Genomic DNA, 24,448 nt, shown 5'->3' on the forward strand with positions numbered 1-24,448 from the left:
GCATGGAAACATTTAGCTCTGGATTCATGTTTATAAATAAATATTGGAAATCATTTTGTCACTCACAGACTTGTGGCTCAACTCCCTACTTGAAAATTCTTCAAATTTTCTTGTTTTGAAAATTTCACATTTAAGCCTTAATTAACCTCTTGACCTTAGAAAATATCAAATCTTTACTTAAAACTGGCGAAAATATCACAAACAACTCAAAATTGCCCATTTGACATGGTTGGCGCACAGAGCATTGACGGTAGGGGTTGGCCCATATGTAGGGCTCAGGAAAGCCTTGCTGCTTGTTAATTTCACACCTGGCATGTCGCACGCCCAATGGCCACGTGCCTTGTGCATTGCATGCGTCCTTGTGTAGGGCAAGCCACATGGCATAGGCGCACGCCTCACACCGTCTGCCTATGCGTTTCCCGTGTCACTTGCGTGCTTAAATGCCCAACTAACCTCTTTTCACCTAACTTGCACACACATCTTGCCTCGCCTTCCTTGTCACTCAACCAAGCCTCAACTCAGCCTAGAATTTTCTTTCTCGTCTAAAACCCAAGTCTAACTTTAGAGATCAATATTTCAAAATCCATAGCTCAAATAAGAAAATGTCCTTCTACAAAGCTATTTAGAATTGTCTTACATATCCTACCTCCAAATTTTAGCTTAAAAATTCAAGGGATGCATTATGTAGCCCTTCAAAACTTAAAACTACTCCGATAAATGACCTTTAAGACTTTTCTACAATGGTTGAAGGTTTTCCTTGCGTCCCCTTTATCCAGAAGCTTAACCTCTCAAACTACATTCAGAAAAGGAGCATTTGCAATTGGAATTAAATAAAATGCATGAGTGAATTATGAGAATTTTTTTCACAAAGTTCCCTTAAATACTTACTCTTGAATGAAAGTCTTTTGCCACCTCCCACTTCTCGTTTCTCTAAACTACTGCATGCCTAAACACTTGTAATCTACCTTAAAGAGCACTACTAGAACACTTAACACTCACTTGGTTGCATGACATCTACTACAATTTTAATAAACTCTGAGGGTAGCCCATTTTATATGGTAAATTTTCATAAATATAACAAACTACTAAAATATTATATTTACGGTCCGTGTAACAAAGCCCATAAACTTAGCTATTTTTTTTATTTTTTTTACCTGATAGTTTATATCGATCTTTTAGATTTTGCTATTTTTTTGTACACAATCATTTAGATTTGGTTAACCAAATATAAACGATGTAAAAAAGGGGAAAAAGAAGAAAGACGAAAAGAAATCGCAGGAAGAAAAAAGAAGAGGAAAAGTAGTAAGACGATGGAAGGAAATTGAAAAAAGAAAAAAGAAAGACGATGAAAAAGAAATGGTAGAATAGAAAAGAAGAAATACGATAAAAGAAATCGTAGGAAACTTTGTTATTTGTTACATTTATAAAAAGTTTTCCTATTTAATATCAGTTATTCAGCGAAAATAATTCCCAAAATCTCGTTTGGAGCCCATTTGTCACGTAAGGTTCGACTCCTCCTCTACCCATTTCCCATTTTTCATGTTCCTTTGCTTACCAGAGACCACGCGAAGAAGACTGCAACGTTCGACGACCGCCGCCTCTGCTTCAAACGTTCGACGATCGTCGCTTCTGCCTCAAACGTTCGACGATCGTCGCTTCTGCCTCAAACGATGGACAATCGCCACTTCTGCCTCAAACGATGGACAATCGCCACTTCTGCCTCAAACGATCGACGACTGCACGCCTCATATGATCCTTCAACGATGAAACGATCCTTCGACGACGAAAATGATCCTTCGACGAAAACGACCCTAAACGATCCTTCGACGACGAAACCACTGCCTCAAACGAGCGACGGCCAAGCCCACCCTCAAAGGACGCTGCTACTGCTTCTCTCTCCGTTGTCTCTCTATCACGAAACCCACCCTCAAACGACGACTCTACTGCCTCAAATGACCACTCTCTATCCATCGTAAGTTTTCATTCTACTTCGAAATGTTGTGTGTTAATGTGAAAAACTTCAGTCTATTCTTTTGTATGTTGTAAAATTGGATGTCTAGATTTCATTATCCGGATCTTTTGTAATTGCAAGGACTTCTATTAGGGTTTGTGAATAGGTCAGTAGCATACTTAGCTTGTGAAAGATGCAAAGTTTCACCATTACGAGTAACCTCGATCCCTAAGAAAAAGGAAAGATCTCCTTAGGATTGTTGAATGTGTCTGCATTTCTCGCGGTTTTTCGTTCTCAAATGTTGTGGAATTTCAGTGTGAGATTGTGTTGCTTTGAGCTTTTTGGGTTTAGGTTCTGTTTTGTCTCTTCTGGTTTTGAATTGTTACGTGTGGTGAGTGGTTGTAGTTCTCCTACGCTACTGAACCTGTTGAATACTATGATATTTTAAGTTTTTCTTGGGTGAGGTTGTTACATGGTTTGAGGTTCTAGTTAGTTTGTAATGAAGTATTAATTTGTTGATTTTAACACTTATGCTTTTCTTATTGTTTTCCATGATGAAGATTTTGAGAAACGATGATGATGGAATTAAATTCTTGTATTTATGAGGAAAAGCCACTCGATTTTTTCCTATTTTCTTTTATGAAGTCCATCAATATCATTGTTTGTGTTTTCTCTCCATCAAATTAAAGGAAAACCATCTCTTTGACAATTCACAGTCTAAAGTTGATCTTATGAATCTTTCCATTTAGCCACTATTGTGTTCCCCTGTTGGAAGTGGTTCTGTTTTCTGACCTATTGCTTGTCAGGCATTTGTGAAATGAGCCATGACATGAATTAGCATTAGTCATAGTGGGGAAGAATGAATATTTTTCTTTAGTTACTAATGTAGGTGTTCTATTATTTTTAACTTGATCAGAAATTAGAGTAAGAATATCTCGCTTTAGTCACTGATATTTATTCCTTAATAATTTGTTATATGGTTTTGCCTTCTGCGTCTGCCTTGTTTGTTCTGGTTTTTGCTATTTGTTTATCTCTCTAGCATTCTACATACTCCTATTTTGAGCTAATTTTCTGAAGTTTCAAGAAATATGTAGGTGTAGTACTCATAGAATATTGAGAGAGCTTTTTGCATTTGAAAGTTTCAAAACTGGTCCTGTGGAACATGTAAATGGAAGTTAGCTCTAAAAGTGATATTTTAAATTTGTAATCTAATTATCACCACTCTGTACAAATAAGACTCCTCCACACCAAAGCTCTTATTGATTGGTCATCTTGGTCTATATGCCCATCAGTTGTCCATGTTCGATGAAATGGTAATATTATGAGGGATGCTGTTTTTTCAAGTCCCAATTTGCAAATATCACTTAACATGAACTTGTTTGGTGTGATTGTGGTGAAACATTCAACATCTACTGTTCCATGGTTGTCTCTCTCAAAGTTGTTAAAACAAAATATGAATATTAATATCTATATATTTCTAGTGCCCATTCTGAAAGGTCTTTGTGACTATTCTTTTTTTTTTTTTTTTTTTTTTTGGGGGAGGTAAAGGTGTTGTAAAAATTAATGATAAGGAAAGGGTGATTAATAATGAAGCAAATGTAAGTATATTACTATATATTTTCCTGTAATATTTGTTGGGTCTGTCCGAAAATTATCCTTTTTCCTGATGTTGTAGGGAGAGGCTCTTTCTTGGCAACTTGTAGAAATCATTGTTAGAATAAAGAGCTTGCTAACGAATTTTGTTTCAACTTCCATCGCTCTTCTTTTGTTCCACTTTTTTTATTTGCCCATTCTCAATTGTCTTTTGATATATCATTCCATATGCTTATTTATTTTTATCTATGATCATTGTTTTTCCCAGATTTCTCACGAAAAGTTGAGATATGATTCTATTTATCAGATTGTTCCCTCTATAAATAAGCTTTGATCTTTATCTATTTTGATTGGTTTTGAGGAATTTGTTTTGGAAATCCAAGATTCTATTTATCAGATTCCCTATGCTTATTTTTTGTAATTTCCTTGGATTGCATGCCTATCATCAAGTGCAATTTCATGGTTTCTATTTGTGTATTCGAACTTTCTGCTGTGTGTTAATTAAGTCTGCATTTTCTTGTTGTCATGAGTATTCAAATGGTGAAGAAAAGAATCCATAGGCTCATTTTTAAGTCACTACTGTTTGTGCTCTCTACCAGAAAAATTCAACTATTTAGTTACTTATGTACTCTATTATTTATGATTGCCTTTGTATGTTGGTAAAATTTTATTTTTACTTTTAGTCCAGATTTTGTGAAAATTAAATATCTTGCTGATGTAGTTGGTTTGCTCTTAGCTTACTATTTAATATTTTGCTCTGAGCAAAATCACCAACGACTTCACATGTCAAGTTAAGTTATAGTTGATTGATTTTGAAGTTGATACTGGATTGTTGTAGGAATTTAACTGCTAGGCCCCCAATTTTATTCACCTATAATAGAAGAAACAAGAAAAACAATGGGAGAAGAGGAAGCTACACGTGGAGGTGGGGAGGAAAGCAAGGAAGTTGGGGATCATTCTAGTGGGGACCACGAGTTAGGTAGTAGTGGTAATTAAAAGGGGGAGAGAAGAGGAGCAAGGGGGTCATTTTTTGAGTGGAGCAAGGTGGCTGGTTTCCTCCTTGCGGGGTAGGAAGATAGAGGGTCCAGGTCTTGCACTCCTTTTGTTTTTTTATTTTGTGTACTCTTATGCTGGTTTTATGTTCTTTTTAAGAGAATTGTGGCCTAAGGAATTAGTGTGTTTTTTGTCATTCCTCTGTTTTCTTTTGAAGTTTGAATGATCGTAGATCACTGGTATTAAGGCTGGTCTATAAGTTGTTATTTTTTTCTTACGAACTCTTAATAGAAAGTCAGGTACTAGTTAGTACCTTAACATTTTGCTATCAAAGAACATCACCTGGGCTAGAGATCGAACATGGCTAAGGTGGAAGAGAGACTGGACATGGTAGAATAGGGGATTCTGAAGCTCCCACTGATGGAGAACATAGCACTGCTGTCGAAAAACATAGCCGAGATGAATGTGCAGATCGACAAGCAGTATCAGCAGCAGCAGGTAATCCTGAAATACATAGAAGGGATCATACGAGATGATTCATCGGGGAAGAAAGTGGTGGAAATGAAGGGAGCTCAACTGACCGTAGTAAGTTCAAGAAAGTGGAAATGCCCGTGTTCAATGGAACTGACCCTGATTCGTGGTTATTTCTGGTCGATCGATACTTCAAGATACATAACTTGTCCGACCTAGAAATAATAACAGTAGCGGTCATTAGTTTTAACGGGCCGGCGTTGGATTGATATAGGTCCCAAGAGGAGTGGGAAGCGTTCAAGGAATGGGGCGACTTGAAACAAAAGTTGCTGATGAGATTTCGGTCCATCCGAGACGGCACATTAGTGGGAAGATTCCTCACCATCAAGCAGGAGTCGACGGTGGAGGAATGCAAAAACCGATTCAATAAGCTGTTGGTGCCAGTAGCCTTCCTACAGACCGTGGTGTTGGAAGAGACTTTCATGAATGGGCTGAGCCTATGGCTGAAGTCGGAGGTGGAAGCATTGGAGTCCGTTGGGCTGGTCCAAATGATGAAGCTAGCATTGAAAATAGAAATTTGGGAAATGGTTCAGAGGGAGTGTGGGCTGAGCAGTGCGTATGAAAGTAAACTTGCCCATAAAGCAACCAATACATGCAGCGCCAATGTGGTAAGTGCGAGTGATAGCACGGTGACGAACGGGTGGCAAGTGCGAGTGATACCACCGGGAAGGTCCCACCAAACGACTAACGGACGCTGAGTTATGGGCAAGAAGGGAAAAGGGACTGTGTTTTAGATGTGGGGAGAAGTATCAAGCGGGACACAAATGTAAGACCAAGGAGAACAAGAAATTGCATATGTTGCTGGCGAAGGAGAACGGGGAAGAACCGAAAATTTTAGAGGAGTATTTTGATGCTGAAGCAGAGATCAAACCAATCGAAGTGCAGAATATAGAAAACATGAACATCAAATTATCAATCAATTCAATAGTAGGCTTAACGAACTCGGGAACTATGAAGGTTAAAGGAAAGATAGGGGAGGCAGAGGTAGTTATCTTGATAGATTGTCGGGCTACCCACAACTTCATTGCTGAGAAGTTAGTAAAGAAACTCAGTTTACCGCTGAATGAAACGGCAAATTATGGGGTGATATTGGGTTCGGGCACGACGATAAAAGAAAAGGGGTGTGTGGAGATGTCGAGGTGTGGCTTGGGGAATAGAAAGTGATTGATAACTTCCTACCCTTGGAACTAGGAGGGGTGGATGTGATCTTAGGAATGCAGTGGCTAAATTTAGGAGTCACTGAAGTTGATTGGACGAACTTGGTTTTGACATTCTACAACCAGGGGAAGAAGGTGACAATCAAAGGGGACTTGAGCCTTACAAAGACACGAGTCAGCCTAAAAGGCATGATGAAGGCTTAGGAAGCTAATGATCAGGGGTATCTGGTGGAATGTCGAGCTATGGAAGGAGGATAACCATGGAAACCGAGGAGGTGAAAGAGCTGGTGTTGGCAGCAGAAGGCCTGATAACCACTTTGATTGACAGGTACACCGACGCGTTTGAGTGGTCGGGGAAACTACCACCACAAAGAGGAATCGACCATCATATCTATCTAAAGAAAGGGATGAACCCGGTTAATGTGCGCCCATACAGATACGCACACCACCAAAAGGAAGAAATGGAGAGATTGGTGGATGAAATGCTTGCCTCTGGGGTTATCAGACTGAGCACAAGTCCATATTCCAGCCCAGTTTTGTTAGTGAAAAAGAAAGACGGGAGTTGGAGGTTTTGTGTCGACTATAGAGTCCTAATCAACGTAACCATCTCGGATATGTTCCCAATATCGATGATTGAAGAACTTTTCAATGAACTAAATGGGGCAAATGTGTTCTCGAAGATAGACCTCAAAGCTGGATATCATCATATTAGGATGTGCCCTGATGACATAGGGAAAACTGCTTTCTGCACTCATGAGGGCCACTATGAATTTCTGGTGATGTTGTTCGGTTTGACCAATGCACCCTCAACCTATCAATCCTTGATGAACCAGGTATTTAAGTCATACATGAAAAGGTTCTACTTGTTTTCTTTGATGATATCTTAGTCTATAGCAAAGGGGTGGAAGAACATGTGCAACGCCTAGAAGGAGTACTGGAATTATTAAGGGAAAGTGAATTATATGCTAATTTATATGCTAATCTAGATAAGTGCAACTTTGCCAAGCCGAGGATTAGCTACTTAGGCCACTTCATTTCAGAGAAAGGGATTGAGGTGGATCTTGAGAAGATAAAATCAATAAAGGAGTGACCAATTCCCACGAATGTTCGAGAGGTTAGAGGATTTTTGGGACTCACTGGATACTACCGTCGATTCGTGCAAAACTATGGTAGTACGACAGCTCCTCTCACTCAGTTGTTGAAAATAGGGGCGTACAAGTGGGATGAAAAGGCTAACACAGCTTTTGAGAAGCTCAAGATGGCGATGATGACTTTACCCGTTTTGGTTGTTAGATTTTAATCTACTGTTTGAAATATAATCGGACGCGTTTAGGTTTGGAGTGGGGGCAGTGCTAATTCAAGCTAAGAGGCCAATCGCCTACTTCAGTAAAACCCTGAGTATGAGAGATAGATCACGGACGATGTACGAGCGAGAATTAATTGTTGTAGTCTTTGCAGTCTAGAGGTGGAGACTATATCTGTTGGGGAGGAAATTCATGGTGAAAACCGATTAAAGATCCTTCAAATTTTTACTGGAACATAGAGTCATAAAACACAGTACCAAAAGTGGATAGTTAAGCTACTAGCTATTCGTTTGAAGTAATTTATAAGCTAGGTTTGGAGAACAAGGCCGTGGATGCACTGTCCAAGATTCCCCCTACAGTACACTTGAACCAATTGACTGCCTTAGCTCTGATAGATGTGGCGGTTATTCAGGAAGAGGTGGCAAAAGAACCTACCCTACACGAGATTATCAAATTGATAGAGGAGCAAAAAGTAGAAGTTCCAGACTACACTATGCAGTGGGGGTGGGGGGGGGGGGGGGGAAATCATCCTCCTTAATTCCAACTATTATGCATATGTACCAAACTCAGTTTTTGGGGGACACTCGGGCTTCCTTAGAACTTAGAAGAGAATATCTAACGAGCTATATTGGAAGGGGATAAAAAAGGATGTCAAGAAAAATTGTGAAGAATGTGTGATATGCCAGAAGAATAAAACGTCTGCCTTGTCACCAACCAGGCTATTGATACCATTAGAAATTTCGGATGCCATCTGGAATGACATCTCCATGGATTTCATTGAAGGGCTACCAAAGTCAGGAGGATGGGAGGTAATTTTGGTGGTAGTTGATCGGTTAAGCAAGTATGCTCATTTCCTTACATTGAAGCATCCATATACTGCTAAGATCGTGGTAGAAGTGTTTGTTAAAGAAGTGGTAAAGCTGCACGGGTATCCTAAATCGATAGAGTTTCAGACAGAGACAAATATTCCGTAGCCACTTCTAGAAAGAATGTTTAGACTAGTCGAGACCAAGCTGAATTGAAGTTCTTCCTATCATCCCCAATCTGATGGACAGACAGAGGTGGTGAATAAAAGTGTGGAAGCATACTTAAAGTGTTTCTGTGGAGAGAGGCTGAAAGAATGGAGTAAGTGGCTGCACTTGGCGGAATACTGGTACAACACCACATACCATAGCTCAATCGGGATCACCCCATTTCAGGCTGTATATGGAAGACTACCTCTGCCCTTAATCCAATATGGGGACATGGAGACATCGAATTCAACGTTAGATCAGCAACTGAGGGACGAGATATGGTGTTGGGAGTGTTAAAAGATCACCTGAGAGTGGCTCAAGAAAGAATGAAGCAATTCGCAGATTTGAAAAGAAGGGATGTGGAATTTCAGATTGGGGATCACGTGTTCTTGAAGATAATGCCCTATAGACAAGTATCATTGAGGAAAAAACGTAATGACAAACTATCACCAAAGTATTTCGGGCCCTATAAAATCCTAGCGAAAATTGGAGTAGTGGCTTATAGGTTGGAATTGCCTAGCTCGGCAGTCATTCACCCGATGTTCCATGTATCCCTGCTCAAAAAGTCGGTAAGGAACTTTAAAGATGTGCAACCACTTGATTCTTATGTGAATGAAAACCATGAGTAGATTACATAACCAGAGGAAGTGTATGCTTATCGCAAGAATCAAGCTACCAAAGAGTGGGAAGTGTTGGTTAGCTAGAAAGGTCTACCCCTCATGAAGCAATGTGGAAAGATTGTGCAGACCTTAATGTACAATTCCCTGTATTCCACCTTGAGGACAAGGTGGATTTGGAGGAGGAGGAGAGTGAGCTAGGCCCCTAATTTTATACACCTCTAATAGAAGAAACAAGAAAAACAATGGGAGGAAGGAGGAAGTTACACGTAGAGGTGGGGATGAAAGCAAGGAAGTTGGGGACCACGAGTTAGTTAGTAGTGGTAATTAAAAGGAGGAGAGCAGAGGAGCGGGGGGGTCATTTTTTGAGTGGAGCAGGGTGGTTGGTTTCCTCCTCACGGGGTAGGAAGACAGAGGGTTCAGGTCTTACGTTCCTTTTGTGTACTCTTATGCTGTTTTTGTATTCTTTTTAAGAAAATTATGGCATGAGGAATTAGTGTGTTTTTTCGTTATTCCTCTGTTTTCTTTTGAAGTTTGAATGATCGTAGATCACTGGTATTAAGGCTGGTCTGTAAGTTATTTTTTTCTTACGAACTCTTAATAGAAAGTTTGGTACTAGTTAGTACCTTAACAGTAAATTCTTGATGTAACTTCATACCTATAACTTTGGAACTAACTTTGGACGTCCATTTATTACTTGATTGGTAGAGAATGGTTATTTTTTAGTGTACAGTTTTACTGGATCTTTTTCTCAAGTTGTGGCAATTTGCTATCTCAAAATTGTGTATGATTGATGATGGTGGTCAGGAATTTTAGGATAATTGTAGGATCATATCCATTTCAAATGTTGGTTTTGCATTGAAAATTATAGCTTATTTATTGCTTTAAGTTGGCAATTTTTGTTTTGATATCGTATATTTTGGCTTTGTTAAACTTGGAATCTCGTTACTACATTCCAGTCAAGTTCCCTTCCTCTCTCCGAAGATTTTGATAAGCTTTTTTGCTAGCGAATAAGTTCCCAATTGTATTGTAATTTGTCTCTGAGATAAATTATTACAGATTTATTCGACTTCTCAAATGTCAGGTATTCTCTTATATCTATAGGCAGAGCTGGAGACAGTATCTGAAATCACACATGAGAAGGGCAAGAAAAAAGATAGTCAAAAGATAAAGTATGGAACTATAAAGTTGCTTTTGTCCTCAGTACTGAATTGCTTTATCATAGTTGGGTGAGAACATATTCGTTGGAGTTATTATTACATCTTCCTCAGTTGCTCTCTTCTGTTATTGGACAATGGGACAAGAGCACTCCAGTTACAGTATGTCTTTTCTCTGGAAAATGAAGAATCCGATGACATTACAACCTTGATTGATAAAAAAGTAAGTTTGAAATGAGTTTTAGTATTTGATAATGAATGGATACTACGGCTAACATTCATTCTATGTATGATTTCCCTGTCACTAGTTTGGTTGCTTTGGTTGTTGAATTAGAGAGTTGAGACGCATGGCCATTGCTATAAGAGTTACATAAAATGAGTAAGTATTAAGTATTCAATAAAGGGCTGATGCCTGGGAAATTTCATGACTACAGGGTGACTTTATGAAAATTTTGTTTGATGATAAAACATTTGATGCAAGGCACTCATCACGCTCCAGACTCGGTACATTCTAATGACATTTTTGAAGTATGGGTTTAGAGCAATCATTCTTTTGAATTAACTGCTGCTTCCCCTATGGCAGTATGATTGCTTCAAGGAGATCTACAGAGTATTAAAGCCGGGCTAAATAACCAAGATCACCAAAAAAATAAAGGTTATCTTACTGATTTTGTCCCCCATTTCCTTTGATCTTATACACTTATATCGACAATGTCCATATCCATAGGCTGAAATTGAGATTGACAGTGGGCTTCCAGATATCAGGACAATAGGAAAGTGTCTTGAAGCTTTATGTAGATGAATGAAATGGTTTCTTAATGAGAGGACTAGAGAACTAACGATGACAGTTAGCATATCTATTATATTTGATCACTTATGGTGAACTTTGTATTTTGAAGGTTAATTTGTGTTGTTGGTACATTTACTAAACTTTGTATTTACCTTCATATTATTTAGATCTCAACTTTAATTAAATAAATTATTGAATACTTTATTTAGCTTAATATTACCGTTATAAATACTATATTATAGCTTAATATTACAACTATAAATATTATATTATAGCGTTGAGTAAAAGCTATTATATGATAAAGATAGCACATTATTTAAGCTATGTAAACTTATTATAGCTCTTATGAAAAACGCTATCAGATGTTTCTATAGCAATGTATATAAGCTATATCTTCATACTCTACAATATCGCTCATTATAGCTCGGGAAAACGTTATAAAAAGTCCTCGACTTTTAATAACATGGGCTGTTAGGAAGCCTAGGCCGCCCATTCTTGTGTCTCACCTAGCAATTACAATAGACACTTAACCTTGTCCTTTTAGAGGTTAGTCTTGACATCTCTGGATCACACAACTCATACTTTTTAATTTCTTATTCTTTGAAGTTGCCATGCCTCTCTTGGCTGCCTAGGAGTATGCCAACGCCTTGGGCCACATTTTGAACTTTGATTACAACCTTGGTTATAATGACACTCAACTATGTCACTTGACTACTCAACAACCTTCCATAGAATTTCCTTTTATCATCTTCACTAACTCATCTTCTTCTTCTTTCATCAAGTTCTTGCAAGTCTTAGGTCCTTAGATCTAGGGTTTACAATAGCCATTTCTTTAGTTTAAGGCTATTATGAAATGTGTAAAGTGCAATGATTTGCATTACTTGTGATTACTTGGGAATGCTTACTATGAAAAGTATGATGATTGTTTGCATGCTTATCATGGATTACTATTTGGGCATAATCTAAAATTTTATTAAGTAAAATTATTAATTATTTTTCTTATATTTTGGATAACCTCTAAATAATATGTTTTAGGCGTCCAAATGTTAATGCGATTCTTTAAGGATAGGCAAGAGAGACAAGTTTGGGAGGCCATATAAGAAAGAATAACCTCTATAGAAAGGTGATATGCGTTGAGATTGGTAGGCGAGCAAGGGTTGCTAGGCTTGTTATGGCTACACAAGGAGATTCGTGTTGGATATGCATAAAAGATTGGTCATATGCTACTCAAGATGAGACACGAAGAGGTTAGTAAGCGTGGAAAATAGGTGACCAAGAGCTAGGCGAGGAAGCTTGCACGTGAGGGAGGTTAACTGCCTTAGATGTTAGTAAGGTGCGTAAGTAAGCAATATGGCTGATTAAGGGCAATCAGTTTCATGAAAATCCAGGTGTCTTAAGTATGTTTCATGCATTTTGCGACCAAGTAGGAGGTGGATTACGAAGCAGGAGGTGGATTAAGGAAATTAAAAGGCAAATTAAGAGAGTTGGAGGTTGCAATTCAGTTTGATGCAAGGATTCATTATAAACAGGCAACTTCAGACAAGTTTTTCTCATAATCCACTCATGTGATTATTAAATTAATTTCAAAAGATTAGAAATTGAGCCCAGCAAGATTGCTTTTCAACAAAGGACAAGTAAGATGGTCAAATTTAGGGAGAATATGAGTAAGGTGCACATTTTGGAAGCCACATTACACGTTTTTTGGAGTTTGGATTTGGAACTTTGAGGTAAGAAAGTTAAGACATTTTTAAGTAAATTTGTAGCAGAAATTTTCTTAAAAGAGTTATGGAAGTTTTAGTTATGATTTTTCAAAATGAAGCTAAGTTTTTAGATGAAAATCTGTTTTTGGGTAGTGGTTGAGTGTCAAGCAAAACAAGGTGAGTTGGGTGTGAGTTTTGAGTTTGTAGAGATTATTTTGCTTAAGTTAAGGCATGTGGCACAACCATGGGATGGCCGGGCGACAAGGATGCACTCAGGCTGTACGGATGACCGGGCGACAAGGATGCACTTAGGTTATACGGATGACCATGTGTTGGTGTGAGCATGACACGACACGCGTTAGGGTCATGGGCGTGATGCATTCAAGGCGCACGACTAAGGCGCGCGTGGTCCCTCATTTTGGGGTTAGAACACAACGCCTAACACCTCATTGTTGAGGTTAGCACACGGCAAGGCTCGCCTAGGCACGGTTCAGAGGATATAGAAATGGCTATAGAAGCCTTTTGAGTTCTGAATTAGGGGAATTCAGTATATGAAAAGCAAGAGAAGAAAGGCAAGCTAGCTTGCTTCAGAAGTTTCGGCACTCCTGCTCTACCTCCTTCCCCGTGCCTTTTTCCTAAAGCGCCAATCTCACCATTGAAATAGGGGAGGAGTGATGTAGTATGAATGGTAATTGAAATGGATAGGCAAAGCTAGAATCCAAGAGAGTGGGACGGAGAGTCTCAGACCGGCTGTACGCGCACGCCAAGCCTTGCCACCGTACCATTGGGCACAAGCATGCCTGGGTTATTTTTTGGGTTGTCTTACTAATTTGAACAATTTTAAGCAAATCTTGGTTATTTTCCTTACTAAGGAATTAACTAGGACTCAAATATACATTTTTCAAATCAAGGAGATTTTTGTAGGAAATTCCAAACCAAGAGCTAACACCAGTGTTGTGAGTGACAGTATGATTCCTATGAAGTTTCTTAAAAGCATGATTTATATGGTTATTTTAAGAAGGTTACGTTTACTGATTTCTAATGAGTTTGTAAAAGCTTAAATATTTTATAAGTTGATTTCTAAAAGACTGTTATTTTCAATTGAATGCTATAGCTATGTGATAAAAAGTATGTTTCAAGGTTTCAACTATGTTTTATCCTAGCCTAAATCTACCATGAGACCTATTGTGCATATGTGGTTAACTCCTTATTGATGGTAGGGTTGACGAGCCTATTTTAACTATGGGCCATTAGGAAGGGTATAAACTATGATGGCTTAAAGAAGGAGGATAACAATGAAAATTGTTTTCTATCGACTGTTCCGTATTAGGACAAAGAGGTTTAGTACCGCATATATCTATGGATCATGTCTTCCAAAAGCTCTATGCAATGTTATTAAAAGTTCAATGTTTCCAGGTACCATGCTATGAAATGAATTTCTATTGCTAAATGTTTCTTAAGCCAAGCTTTTATGCTAAAGTGTTTATGAAAACATGTTTTATAAAACCATCATTCACTAAGTCTTTTGACTTATCCTTTCAAAATGTTTTCTCACTTTTGAGGTACAGTTAAAACAGGTTTGCAGCAGAAAATTCATACTTCAGTAACGGTAACATCTAAATTGGTGGACTTTGCACAGTTTGTGGAAACTACATTAAGAGTCAAGAAAGTTTAGTATCAAATAAACTTGATGGTAAAAGACCACAAGATGTTTTGAAATCAAGTATTGGTGTAAAAGACCACAAGTTGTTTTGAAATCAAGTATTGGTGAAGGAAGACGAGAGCAAAGAAAAAGTTTTACCCTAGGAGTGTCCAGGAAAAAAAGTTTTAAGGACAAGTCCAAGGGAAACTCATTTCAAAGAACGGAGTTTAGGGGGCGGTTATCAAAGGTCGGTATTAGCAATAACAAACCACTTTGAAATGAATGCCACAAGTACTATCTAGGGCAATGTTTTAGAGGAGGAGATATTTTCTTTCAATGTATGAAGTCAGGACACTTTGCAAGAGACTGTCCACAATTTAGTGCAAGACAATAAGGAAAAATAAAGGGCAGTTTCTCAATCAATAAATCAACTGATAATAACTCCGTCAAGGGGAGAAGGACCTAGTAATGCAAAGAAAAAGAGAATCTTACGAAAATAAGTATGTTTGCATTATGCAGATATTGTAAGATACAAGTAAATTTATGTAAAAAACTTTGGAATAAAAGAACCATTGATAAATTTCGAGGACGAAATTTCTTAAGAGAGTGAGGATTGTAAAGCCCCAAAATTTATAGGAATCGTTGAGAAAAAATTTGGTGAAGGAAGAGAAAACAAATTAATAGACAACGAAGGAGAATTTCTTCGAAATGTTAAAGGTTAAATATTGAGGTTTGGATATTTAGCTAAGAAGGGAAAAATGGCTAAGTGTTAAAAAGGAAATGCTATGCCAGAGGTCAGGTGGGTAGCCAAAAGAAGATCAAATAACCTTTAAGGCACACGAGGTTAGACGTTTTGATCATATGCTAGGTGGTCAATTGACTTTAGATAACCTCTAAATGATATGTTTTAAAAGGAAAAATGTTAATGAGAACCTCTAAGGATAGGCAATAAAGGCAAGTTTGGGCACCTGCATAAGAAGGAATAACCTCTAAAGAAAGATCATAGACGTTAATGTTGCTAGGCGAGTAAGGGTTGCTAGGCGTGATGATTGACTAAGAGGTTAACAAGGCTTGCTATTCTAGCTACACGAGGATATTGATGTCGGCTATGCATAGAAGATTTGACCATATGCTAGGCGAGATTACACATGAAGAGGTTAGTAGGCGTGGAAAGTAGACGACCAAGAGCTAGGTGAGGAAAGCTTGCACACGAGGGAGGTTGGCAGTCATAGAGGTTAGCAAGGCGTGTAAGTAAGCAACGTGGCTGATTAGGGGCAATTAGTTTATTGAAAATCCAGGTGTTTTTAGCATGTTTTATGTATTTTGCGGTCAAGTAGGAAGTAGATTAGGAAGCAGGAGGTGGATTAAGGAAATTAAAAGGCAAATTAAGGTAGTTGGAGGTGTTAATTCAATTTCATGCAAGGGTTCACTATAAATAGGCGACTTTTAGACAATGTTTTCTCATAATACACTCATGTTATTTACCTCAAATTAATTTTAAAATATCAGAATTTAAGTCTAATTTCTAGACAACGATTGCCGGTTAATTTAGAGGCGAGAAAGATTGCCTTCAAACAAAGGAAAGGCAAGAATGTTCAAATTTAGGGAGAATTTAAGTAAGGTGCATATTTTGAAAGCTTAAATATTTTAAATATTTCGAGTAAGTTTCTTAAAAGCAAGATTTATATTGTTATTTCAAGAAGGTTACGTTTACTGATTTCTAATGAATTTGTAAAAGCTTAAATATTTTATAAGCTGATTTCCAAAAGACTATGTTATGTTCAACTGAATGCTACAGCTATGTGATCAAAAGTATGTTTCAAGGTTTCAACTATGATTTATCTTAGCCCGAATCTTCCATAAGACCTATTATGCACATGTGGTTAACTCCATACTGATGGCAAGATTGATGAGTCTATTTTAACTATGGGCCATTAGGAAGGGTATAAACTATTATGCCTTAAAGAAGGAGGATAACAGTGAAAGCTGTTTACTATCGACTGTCCGTATTAGGATGAAGAGGTTTAATACTACCTGTATCTATGGATCATGTCTTTTAAAAGCTCTATGCAATGTTACTAAAAGTTCAACGTTTCGAAGTACCATGTTATGAAATGAATTTCTATTGCTAAATGTTTCTTAAGCCAATGTTTTATGCTAAACTATTTATGAAAACATGTTTTATAAAACCATCACTCACTAAGCCTTTTGACTTATCCTTTCAAAATGTTTTCTCATTTTTAGGTACAGATCGTGCATCTCTGGATGTTGGACTTACTACTGCTAGGCCAATTAGAAATTGATTATGAAAAAGAATTATTATGATAAAAAGAGTCTTCTTGCTAGAGTTAGAAAGAATTTATGAAAACTTTATGATTTTCATGTCCGTATGCGCTTTCTATTAAAACATTGCCATTAAATATTTGTTTTGTTAAATGGTTTACATCACAATTATTTTTTCCATGACAATTAAAGACTTCTACTTGCAAATTGTTTAAAAGTAAAAGGTTAAGGGTCGGTTGGTGTTGTTCAGAGGGGAAATGAAATCAATTGACATCACACCAACTCTCGAGTCTAGAATATGTGATTTGGAAGAAGGTGTGACACATGGCATCTCGCGTGCCCCCTTATGCACAGGACTTGCCATGTGCCTCTTTGCTCGTTGTTTGCAGGCTATGAATCCAACACAAGCCTAAACATGTCACTAACCTCTTTTAACCTCAACACACATGTCCATCTCGTCTAACAAAGCTTGTCACTCAGCCAACCTCTAACTTGCTCCAAAACTGATTTTTCGTAACTAAAAATCCACAACTCTTTTAGGTACACTCTTCTACAAAGTTACTTGAAATTGTCTTAACTTTCTTATCTTAAACTTTTAGCTCCAAATTCCAAGAGATGTGCTATGTAGCCTTCTAGAAATGCACCTCGCTCAAATTCTCTTTAGGAAAGACTTTTCTCTCTTTCTTTAGCTCAAACTTAATCCTCCTTGCCTCAAATTTGATTTGCAGCGACAAATTATAAACTAGACTCAATTTAGAATCTTTTGAAAGTAACTTCAGCCAAAATGCATGAGTAAAATGAGAGAAATCCTCCTCTAAAGTTACCTATATATAGTGAACCTTGCATGAACATTTATTAACACCACCTACTTGCTAAAATTTAGCTTAAGTATGCTGAGGACACCTGTAAAGCACTCATCGACTTCACCTCTTAAATATCTCACCCAACAAAAATGCCTAAGTGTCCCACATCAAGCTTAAATGCCTAACATAAAGCAAAAAACCTCTTTTTACATGGCCGCAACCCTCTTGCTCGTAGCACAAGCTTTCTTGCCCACCACCAAGTAGCCTAGCCATCTCACTTAGGCCTCTTAACGCCCAACTAACCTCTAAATGACAAGCTCTTCTCACCTAGGTGAACCACGGTCACCCCATGATACTTCTTTGGAGGTTCTTCATGCCCAAAGCCACCCACACAAGCCTTGGCCGCCTACTTAAGTTAAAAAAGCCTAATAACCTCTTTAGATATTATTTTCACTTCTTTTGGTTGCCTAACACACAACCAAAAATCTCTTATTGCCTAGTCTTCAAGTCCTTGACACTTAGCCAAAATTTCCTCTCTGTTCAATAACCATGACATACTTTTAATGACACTTTTGAGTCTCTTTTTATTTTCAATTCCAAACAACATTTATCCTTCTAAGCTCTTCAGAAGAATGAAGTTTTCCTAAGATTCGGGGTTTACAGAAAGTATGTAACAATAATTGTAAACATGACATGAAATATAAGTCATAATAGTCTATAATTATGCACTTTATGTTTAAAGGTCTAGTAGTAGATTCTCTTACTTGAGATTAGCTAAAACAAATTATTACCCCAGCTTTTGACTTTTTACAACTTTGACCATTTCCATCAATTTCGAGCTTCTAAATATGAATTTATATTTATATTTTTAATATTTAAATCACATTTAAACTTAAAGCTCTATAACTGACAACTTTATCACATAAATTCGTCGGTTTATCTCTCTACCTACTTCGAACAATAATTCGAATTGTTTCAACATATTGTTCTAAGTTAATTCCGTATGCACTAGTAGGAAAACTTAATGGACCTATAGTAATGCACTCCAATGATCTGAGATTAACTGCTTAAACCCTTTTAGACCTAGCTAATTAACATTCGTTAACTAACGGCTCATTCTACTAAAGTCTTGTAGTTGCACTCCCCTCACTATAGATATATTTCTGTCCATCTGATATTACCATGATCAGTAAGTTAATCCTTCACAGGTTGTTTGTAACCTCGACTAGGTCAAAATATTGTTTTACCCCCAAGACTACATCTTGTTCTTTAAGTCCCATTGGTCCACTATTGAACATTTGGTTTAAGGTCTAACCTATAAACCGAGTCCCTCTCGGGCTAATTTCCATACTACCTTCACAATGACACCATCTGAACGACAAGGCTATTACAGTGTAGCCAAAGGAATTAACCAAAAAGAAAAAACAGAACAAAACTCTTTAGCAGATTGTACACCTTTCATTTGTAAGAAAATTATACACAAGCTAAGCAAACACAATATTTGGTTGCATCAAAGTAACCAAAGTTATCAGATTAGGAAAAAGAAGGCTAAATGTAAGCAAACACGATATTTGGTTGAATATCAAAAATCATTAGAAAAGCTAAAGATTCCTGCACACAGAAAGACCCAACAACATATATAATTAAGATACCACAAGATTCAACAACGATAATCAAGTCTAAGAATATGAACACAAATTGCAAAGAAGACATACAAGTGTCTCGGCAACTTGTGAATTCACCGGTTGTCCATCCTTCCTTTTGTGTGCTTTAGTCCATAATGCAACCCTTGTGACCGAAGATGGATCCGAACTACTTTTTCTCTACAAAATGAGATTTATACAATGAAACCACATATACGATACGAAAGCAAAATTGAAATATAGTAACAAACTTTACCATCTCTTCGGCCAAACGAGCATACCCTTTTCTACTACATGTATGTGGGAGTTGTTTTTTCTTCATGGCTTTGTACTTTTCACTTTTTAACTACTCAAATAAAAGACATTCAAACTTCACACAAATTAATAATAATAAAATGTAAGTGTATATGTTTTGAAGTAGAGATTTACGTACCTTGAAGGTTGCACTAGTCTTTTCACTCACAAAATCCATCCAATCATCTACAGATTGTAAATTATCAGGCATTAGCTTCAAAATTGCATCTTTTGTTGGGGCATCTCGAATTTGTTTTACTAAACGAGATTTTCCAGCCCTCCATAATCTACCCATCTTTTGGAAGAAAAACTATTTTTTGCCAATCTTCCACATTGTACCTTGACTGAAGTATAAAAGAGTTAGAAATGAAAAATAATGTAACTTAATAAAGTAATGAACTTATTAGAGAAAAATAAAGTAACTTAATACCTGAATAGATTTCCATAACACTACTTTCAATCTTGTTGGTAGTTTTAGCCAATTCTCAAGATTCACTGGTACAACCTCCCTCACTAGTTCGTTCAAGAAAAGAAGCCAATCCTACCGATTCATTACCAATGGGTTGTCCATATTCATTGAAAACAATGTCCACTCTTGATTGTTTTTCAACGACTATTGTCTTCATTTTTGTAGGTCCTCGTCTTTTTTCGCAAAGTCATCGTTTCAAATGGAGGTTCTTCATCGATAACATGATCTTCAACTACCTTCTCATTAGGCAAAGTTGTCGTTTCCAATGGAGGTTCTTCAAATCCATTCACGTTAGAAGTTGTTGCTTGCCTACGAATTGCTAATCTTGTTCGAGCAGCTGGTGAGTCTAATATAGGATTACCTTCAACTATCTTGTCACTAGGCTTGGGTGATAAAGTATTGGGGTGGACATCAATGGGAGAACTTTCCATGTTTTCCTCATTTGGAAGAAGCAAACTATCGGCAATAAGCTTCCTTTGTGTATACCTTCTCTTACCTTTTACTTTTAGGGCCATGGTATCTTGAAAGATAAAGAACAAAGAGCCATTGTTAAGCACATTCGTTTAAGTGAGATGAGAATACATAAAAAGAAAAAACAGAAAAGGAGTACAACTGGATATAAAACAAAATATAATACTTGTTACTGATGATTCACATTTCACAAAAACAAATAGTCTAATGCTATAATGAAAGAAAAAAAAAGAAGAGGATATATAGAGAAAAGTCTAATTCACAATATCTCTATTGAGATGGGCACGCCAAAAAGTTATAAGAACACTTTGGTTCTTCAAAGATCTATTTCTGGACCCTGCTTCCTTTCTATTATCTTCCTGCTTGCAAAGGAGAAGAGATGACCAGCTTTTCTCAAACTACTTCTCAAACAACTTCTGAAATGAAAACACTTTTACAATCTTGTCTTGCATAAGTAAGCTCGTCACTTTCATCAACATCTTCAACTGCATTACTTATGTTTTCATTACTAACCAAAGCATCATCATAATTCTCATCGTACATTTCCAAGTCGTGAAACCCTCTCGGTGGTGCTTTTAATACGACATACCAATTTGAATTGTCATTTTCTCTAGCGTAAAACACTTGTTTGGCTTGGGAGGCTAGTATGAAAGGCTCTCGTACAAACTTGCTTTGACTTTGATGTAAGTTAACAAGAGTGAATCCTTCCTCAACTTTTACTCAATTGCGAACATTTGCCCAATCACATTTGAAGATTGGAAGCTGGTAGACATAATAGTCTAACAAGATGATTTCTTGTAACACTCCGTAATAAGCAACTACATCCATAACTTGAGATTTATCTTTGGCACTAGATCTACATAATGTTGTAGCATCTACAGCAACACCATTGTCTTGAGTTGATTTTTCAACACTCTTTGTGTGAAATCTTTTCCCATTTATGATGTATCTAGTGTAAGACATTGCATTCTTTCGTGGTCCATTCGCAAGCCATTTTAACAACTCAGAGTAACCTTCAACGGATGAATCTAATTCAATTTGATAAGAATAAACATATTTATCTGTTAGTTAAAGTATCTTACAGTTTCATATATTCAGTGTTTGATAGGATGTTTACAAAATTAGTTAGTATCACCTTAGACTTCAACCACAATGGAAATTGTTCTGTATGAATCTTCCAAAGTAGATTGGAATCTTTTTCTAGTCTCTTGTCTAAAACCATGAGTTCATTCATATGCATCCTGTCCAAATAAACTATCATTCATAGACTCAAATTACAGTATTAATAATATTGTTTAGGGTCATATCTCACTCTATAAATGGTTCCACCTCCGATGTGTTGAATAAGACATATCGATGTGCATTTTCAAGTACATCATTGAATAGTTCAACTGAAGTTCCAGAAGATATAGGACGACCCTCTAAGATGACATCGTTTTGGTATTCTTCATTACGTTGTTGACTATTCACTACCTCAACTGATTGTTTAAAATACTTGTTTGAAAAGTCAACACATTCATCAGCTAAGTAACATGCTGCAATGCACCCTTCTGGTTGTGCTTTGTTTTCGTATATAACCTTTCAATACGTTCATGTATCTAAAATAAATGTTATTAATACATGAAAAATCATAATTATGAATGGACCAAAGGCATGTACTTTTCAAATGGGTACATCCAACGAAATTGAACCGGTCCACATATGCAGGCTTCATGACCCAAATGAATTACCAAATGTGTCATTATGTCAAAAAATGACGGAGGAAAGTACCTTTCAAGAAGACATAAAATGTCCACCACTTCTTTTTCAAGATCCAACATAACCTCTCTATCAATTATACGTTGGCAAAGTCTATTAAAATATGAGCATAGCCTGTATATTGCATGTCTTGGACCTTTTGGGAGCAAGCCTCTAAGCACCACTGATAAAAGTTGTTGCATCAACACATGATAATCATGAGACTTCAACCCCATCACTTTGCATTCATCTAATGATACACACTTTGAAATGTTTGAACTGTATCCGTCAGGCAACTTCAGTTTGTACAACCTTGAACAAAATAATTTTTTCTCAGACTTCGACAATGTATGTGGAGTCAGAGGTAGATAAGTTCTTCCTCCACAATCTTGAAAATACAAGTCAGGACGAATTTTCAAAAGTTGTAAGTCTTTTCTTGCATTAACCCCATCTTTTGACTTTCCATTTATATCTAATAATGTACCTATAATACTCTCACATACATTCTTCTCCACGTGCATGACATCCAAGTTGTGTCGTATTGGTAATTCCTAGACAATCAAATTTTCAAATAGTTTATGACATAGTTCGAACCATACTAATTTGAAATGTAATAAGATATATCATAAACTTCAAGTTGGTTTACCTTCCAATATGGTAAATCAAAGAAAATCGATCGCTTCTTCCACCTTTGGTTTGACAAATCTTTATGACTTTTGCTCTTTTTCTTTTCACGTTTTCCCCAACAATTATCAAAATTTTGAAGTTGGGCATAAATTGCACTACCTGTAGCTATTTTGGGGGGTAACTGTTCTTCTATTCTATCGTCAAACCATGCTTTTTTTCTTCGATATGGATGAGCCCTTGACAAGAATCGTCTATGACCCATATATGCAAATTTTTTACTATGTTTCAACCAATAAGAACGAGTACTATCTCCACATGTTGGGCATGCATATTTACCTTTTGTAGTGCATCCCGCAAGATTTCCATATGCTGAAAAATCATTTATAGTCCACATAAGAATTGATCTCAAATTAAAATGTGTGTTGCCTACAATATCATAAACTTGTATTCCTTTCCATAGTTGTTGTAAATCTTCCACAAGGGGTTGTAGATATACATCAATATCATTTCCGGGTTGTCTGGGACCAGAACTCAACAGTGTCAACATTATGTTTTCTTTTTTCATGCATAACAAAGGAGGAAGATTGTAAGTAACAAGCATGACAGACCAACAACTATATCGACTACTTAAATTGGAGAAGGGTTTAAACCCGTCTGTAGCAAGGCCCAACCTAAGATTACGTGGATCCATTGAAAACTCAGGCCATTTTTTTTTATCAATTGTTTCCCATGCAACAGAGTCAACGGGATGTCTGATCTTTCCATCAGTACTTTTATGGCTCCAATGCCAACGTAAACTTTCACTAACTTCATTTATTTTAAACATCCGTTTAAGTCGTGGAATGATAGGAAAGTATCTCAATACCTTGGCTGGCACACCTTGTTTGATTTGGTTTGTTCGTTCATCAATCTTCCATCTTGAACTCGCATAATGAGGACAACTTTCTAACTTTTCATTCTCATTTCTAAATAGGCAACAGTCTTTAACACATGCATGAATTTTTTGGTAACCTAAATCAAATTCCTTAAATAATTTTCTAACTTCATAAATGGATCTTGAAATAACATTGTCCATTGGGAGCATGTCATACAAAAGCCCCCAAATGCTAGTGAAGCTTGTATCTGACCAACCATTAAAAGTTTTCAGTTTGTACAATGCTACAACTGCTGACATCTTTGTATACTTTGTACAACCATCATAAAATGGCGTATTTGCCTCTTCCACCTTTTGAGAAAATTTGTTTTCCTTGATGTAGAATTGTCATGAATGATGTCCTCTTTTCCCATATATGTGCTCTCATAGAAGTTTGTTGCTTCACACATAAAACTATCATCAACTTCATTCTCCATTTCATCTCCTTCACATACTTTCCCATGATGGTACCAAAAGTTATATGTAGGGTCCATTCCCTTAATGACCAAGTGCTCATATATGATTTGAAAATCACAATGTGCCATGTTTCTACAATCTTTACATGGACATAAAAATTTGTTGGCATTTGGTTTCCTTTTCTTCACTTCTTGCAGAAAATTCCATGCTCCTTCCATATACTCATTAGTAGCACTATTAAATAAAGTTAATTTAGTTAAATATGCATTAAAGGTTAGCTCAATATTAAAAGTTGGTTAATTTCATACCGATTTAAATGTACCCAATCTTTGTTGAACATTTT

At 36.9% G+C, this 24,448-nt stretch overlaps 1 protein-coding gene and 1 long non-coding RNA gene across 5 annotated transcripts; one reads left to right on the forward strand and one right to left on the reverse strand.

Moving 5' to 3' along the window:
- The first annotated feature begins 1,476 nt into the window (after positions 1 to 1,476).
- LOC103499126 (uncharacterized) lies at positions 1,477 to 11,295 on the forward strand. Of its 4 annotated transcripts, none has more exons than XR_007822515.1 (3): positions 1,477 to 1,972; positions 10,244 to 10,539; positions 10,625 to 11,295. It is a non-coding gene; the product is annotated as an uncharacterized LOC103499126 (long non-coding RNA). The 4 variants fall into 4 exon arrangements; XR_007822514.1 differs by having other exon boundaries at positions 10,751 to 11,220; XR_007822512.1 differs by having other exon boundaries at positions 10,244 to 11,295.
- A 9,836-nt stretch (positions 11,296 to 21,131) lies between these two features.
- Positions 21,132 to 23,949, reverse strand: LOC127150390 (uncharacterized). Its single transcript, XM_051088097.1, has 3 exons — positions 22,795 to 23,949; positions 22,633 to 22,699; positions 21,132 to 21,439 (listed from the first exon to the last, which is right to left on the reverse strand). The coding sequence occupies exons 1-3, from the start codon at positions 23,947 to 23,949 to the stop codon at positions 21,132 to 21,134; spliced, it is 1,530 nt and encodes a 509-aa protein (XP_050944054.1).
- Positions 23,950 to 24,448: the final 499 nt, after the last annotated feature.

This window comes from Cucumis melo, chromosome 7 (genome assembly GCF_025177605.1).
Source record: "Cucumis melo cultivar AY chromosome 7, USDA_Cmelo_AY_1.0, whole genome shotgun sequence".
Taxonomy (NCBI): Eukaryota; Viridiplantae; Streptophyta; class Magnoliopsida; order Cucurbitales; family Cucurbitaceae; genus Cucumis; species Cucumis melo.

Excerpts from the sequence above, each read along its gene's own strand:
- LOC127150390 (XM_051088097.1), bottom strand. The coding sequence starts at position 23,949 with ATGTCAGCAGTTGTAGCATTGTACAAACTGAAAACTTTTAATGGTTGG. Across the intron at positions 22,700-22,794 it reads TTGATTTACCATATTGGAAG|GAATTACCAATACGACACAA; the intron begins GTAAACCAACTT and ends TTGATTGTCTAG. Across the intron at positions 21,440-22,632 it reads TGTATGTGAGAGTATTATAG|ATTCATCCGTTGAAGGTTAC; the intron begins GTACATTATTAG and ends AAATTGAATTAG.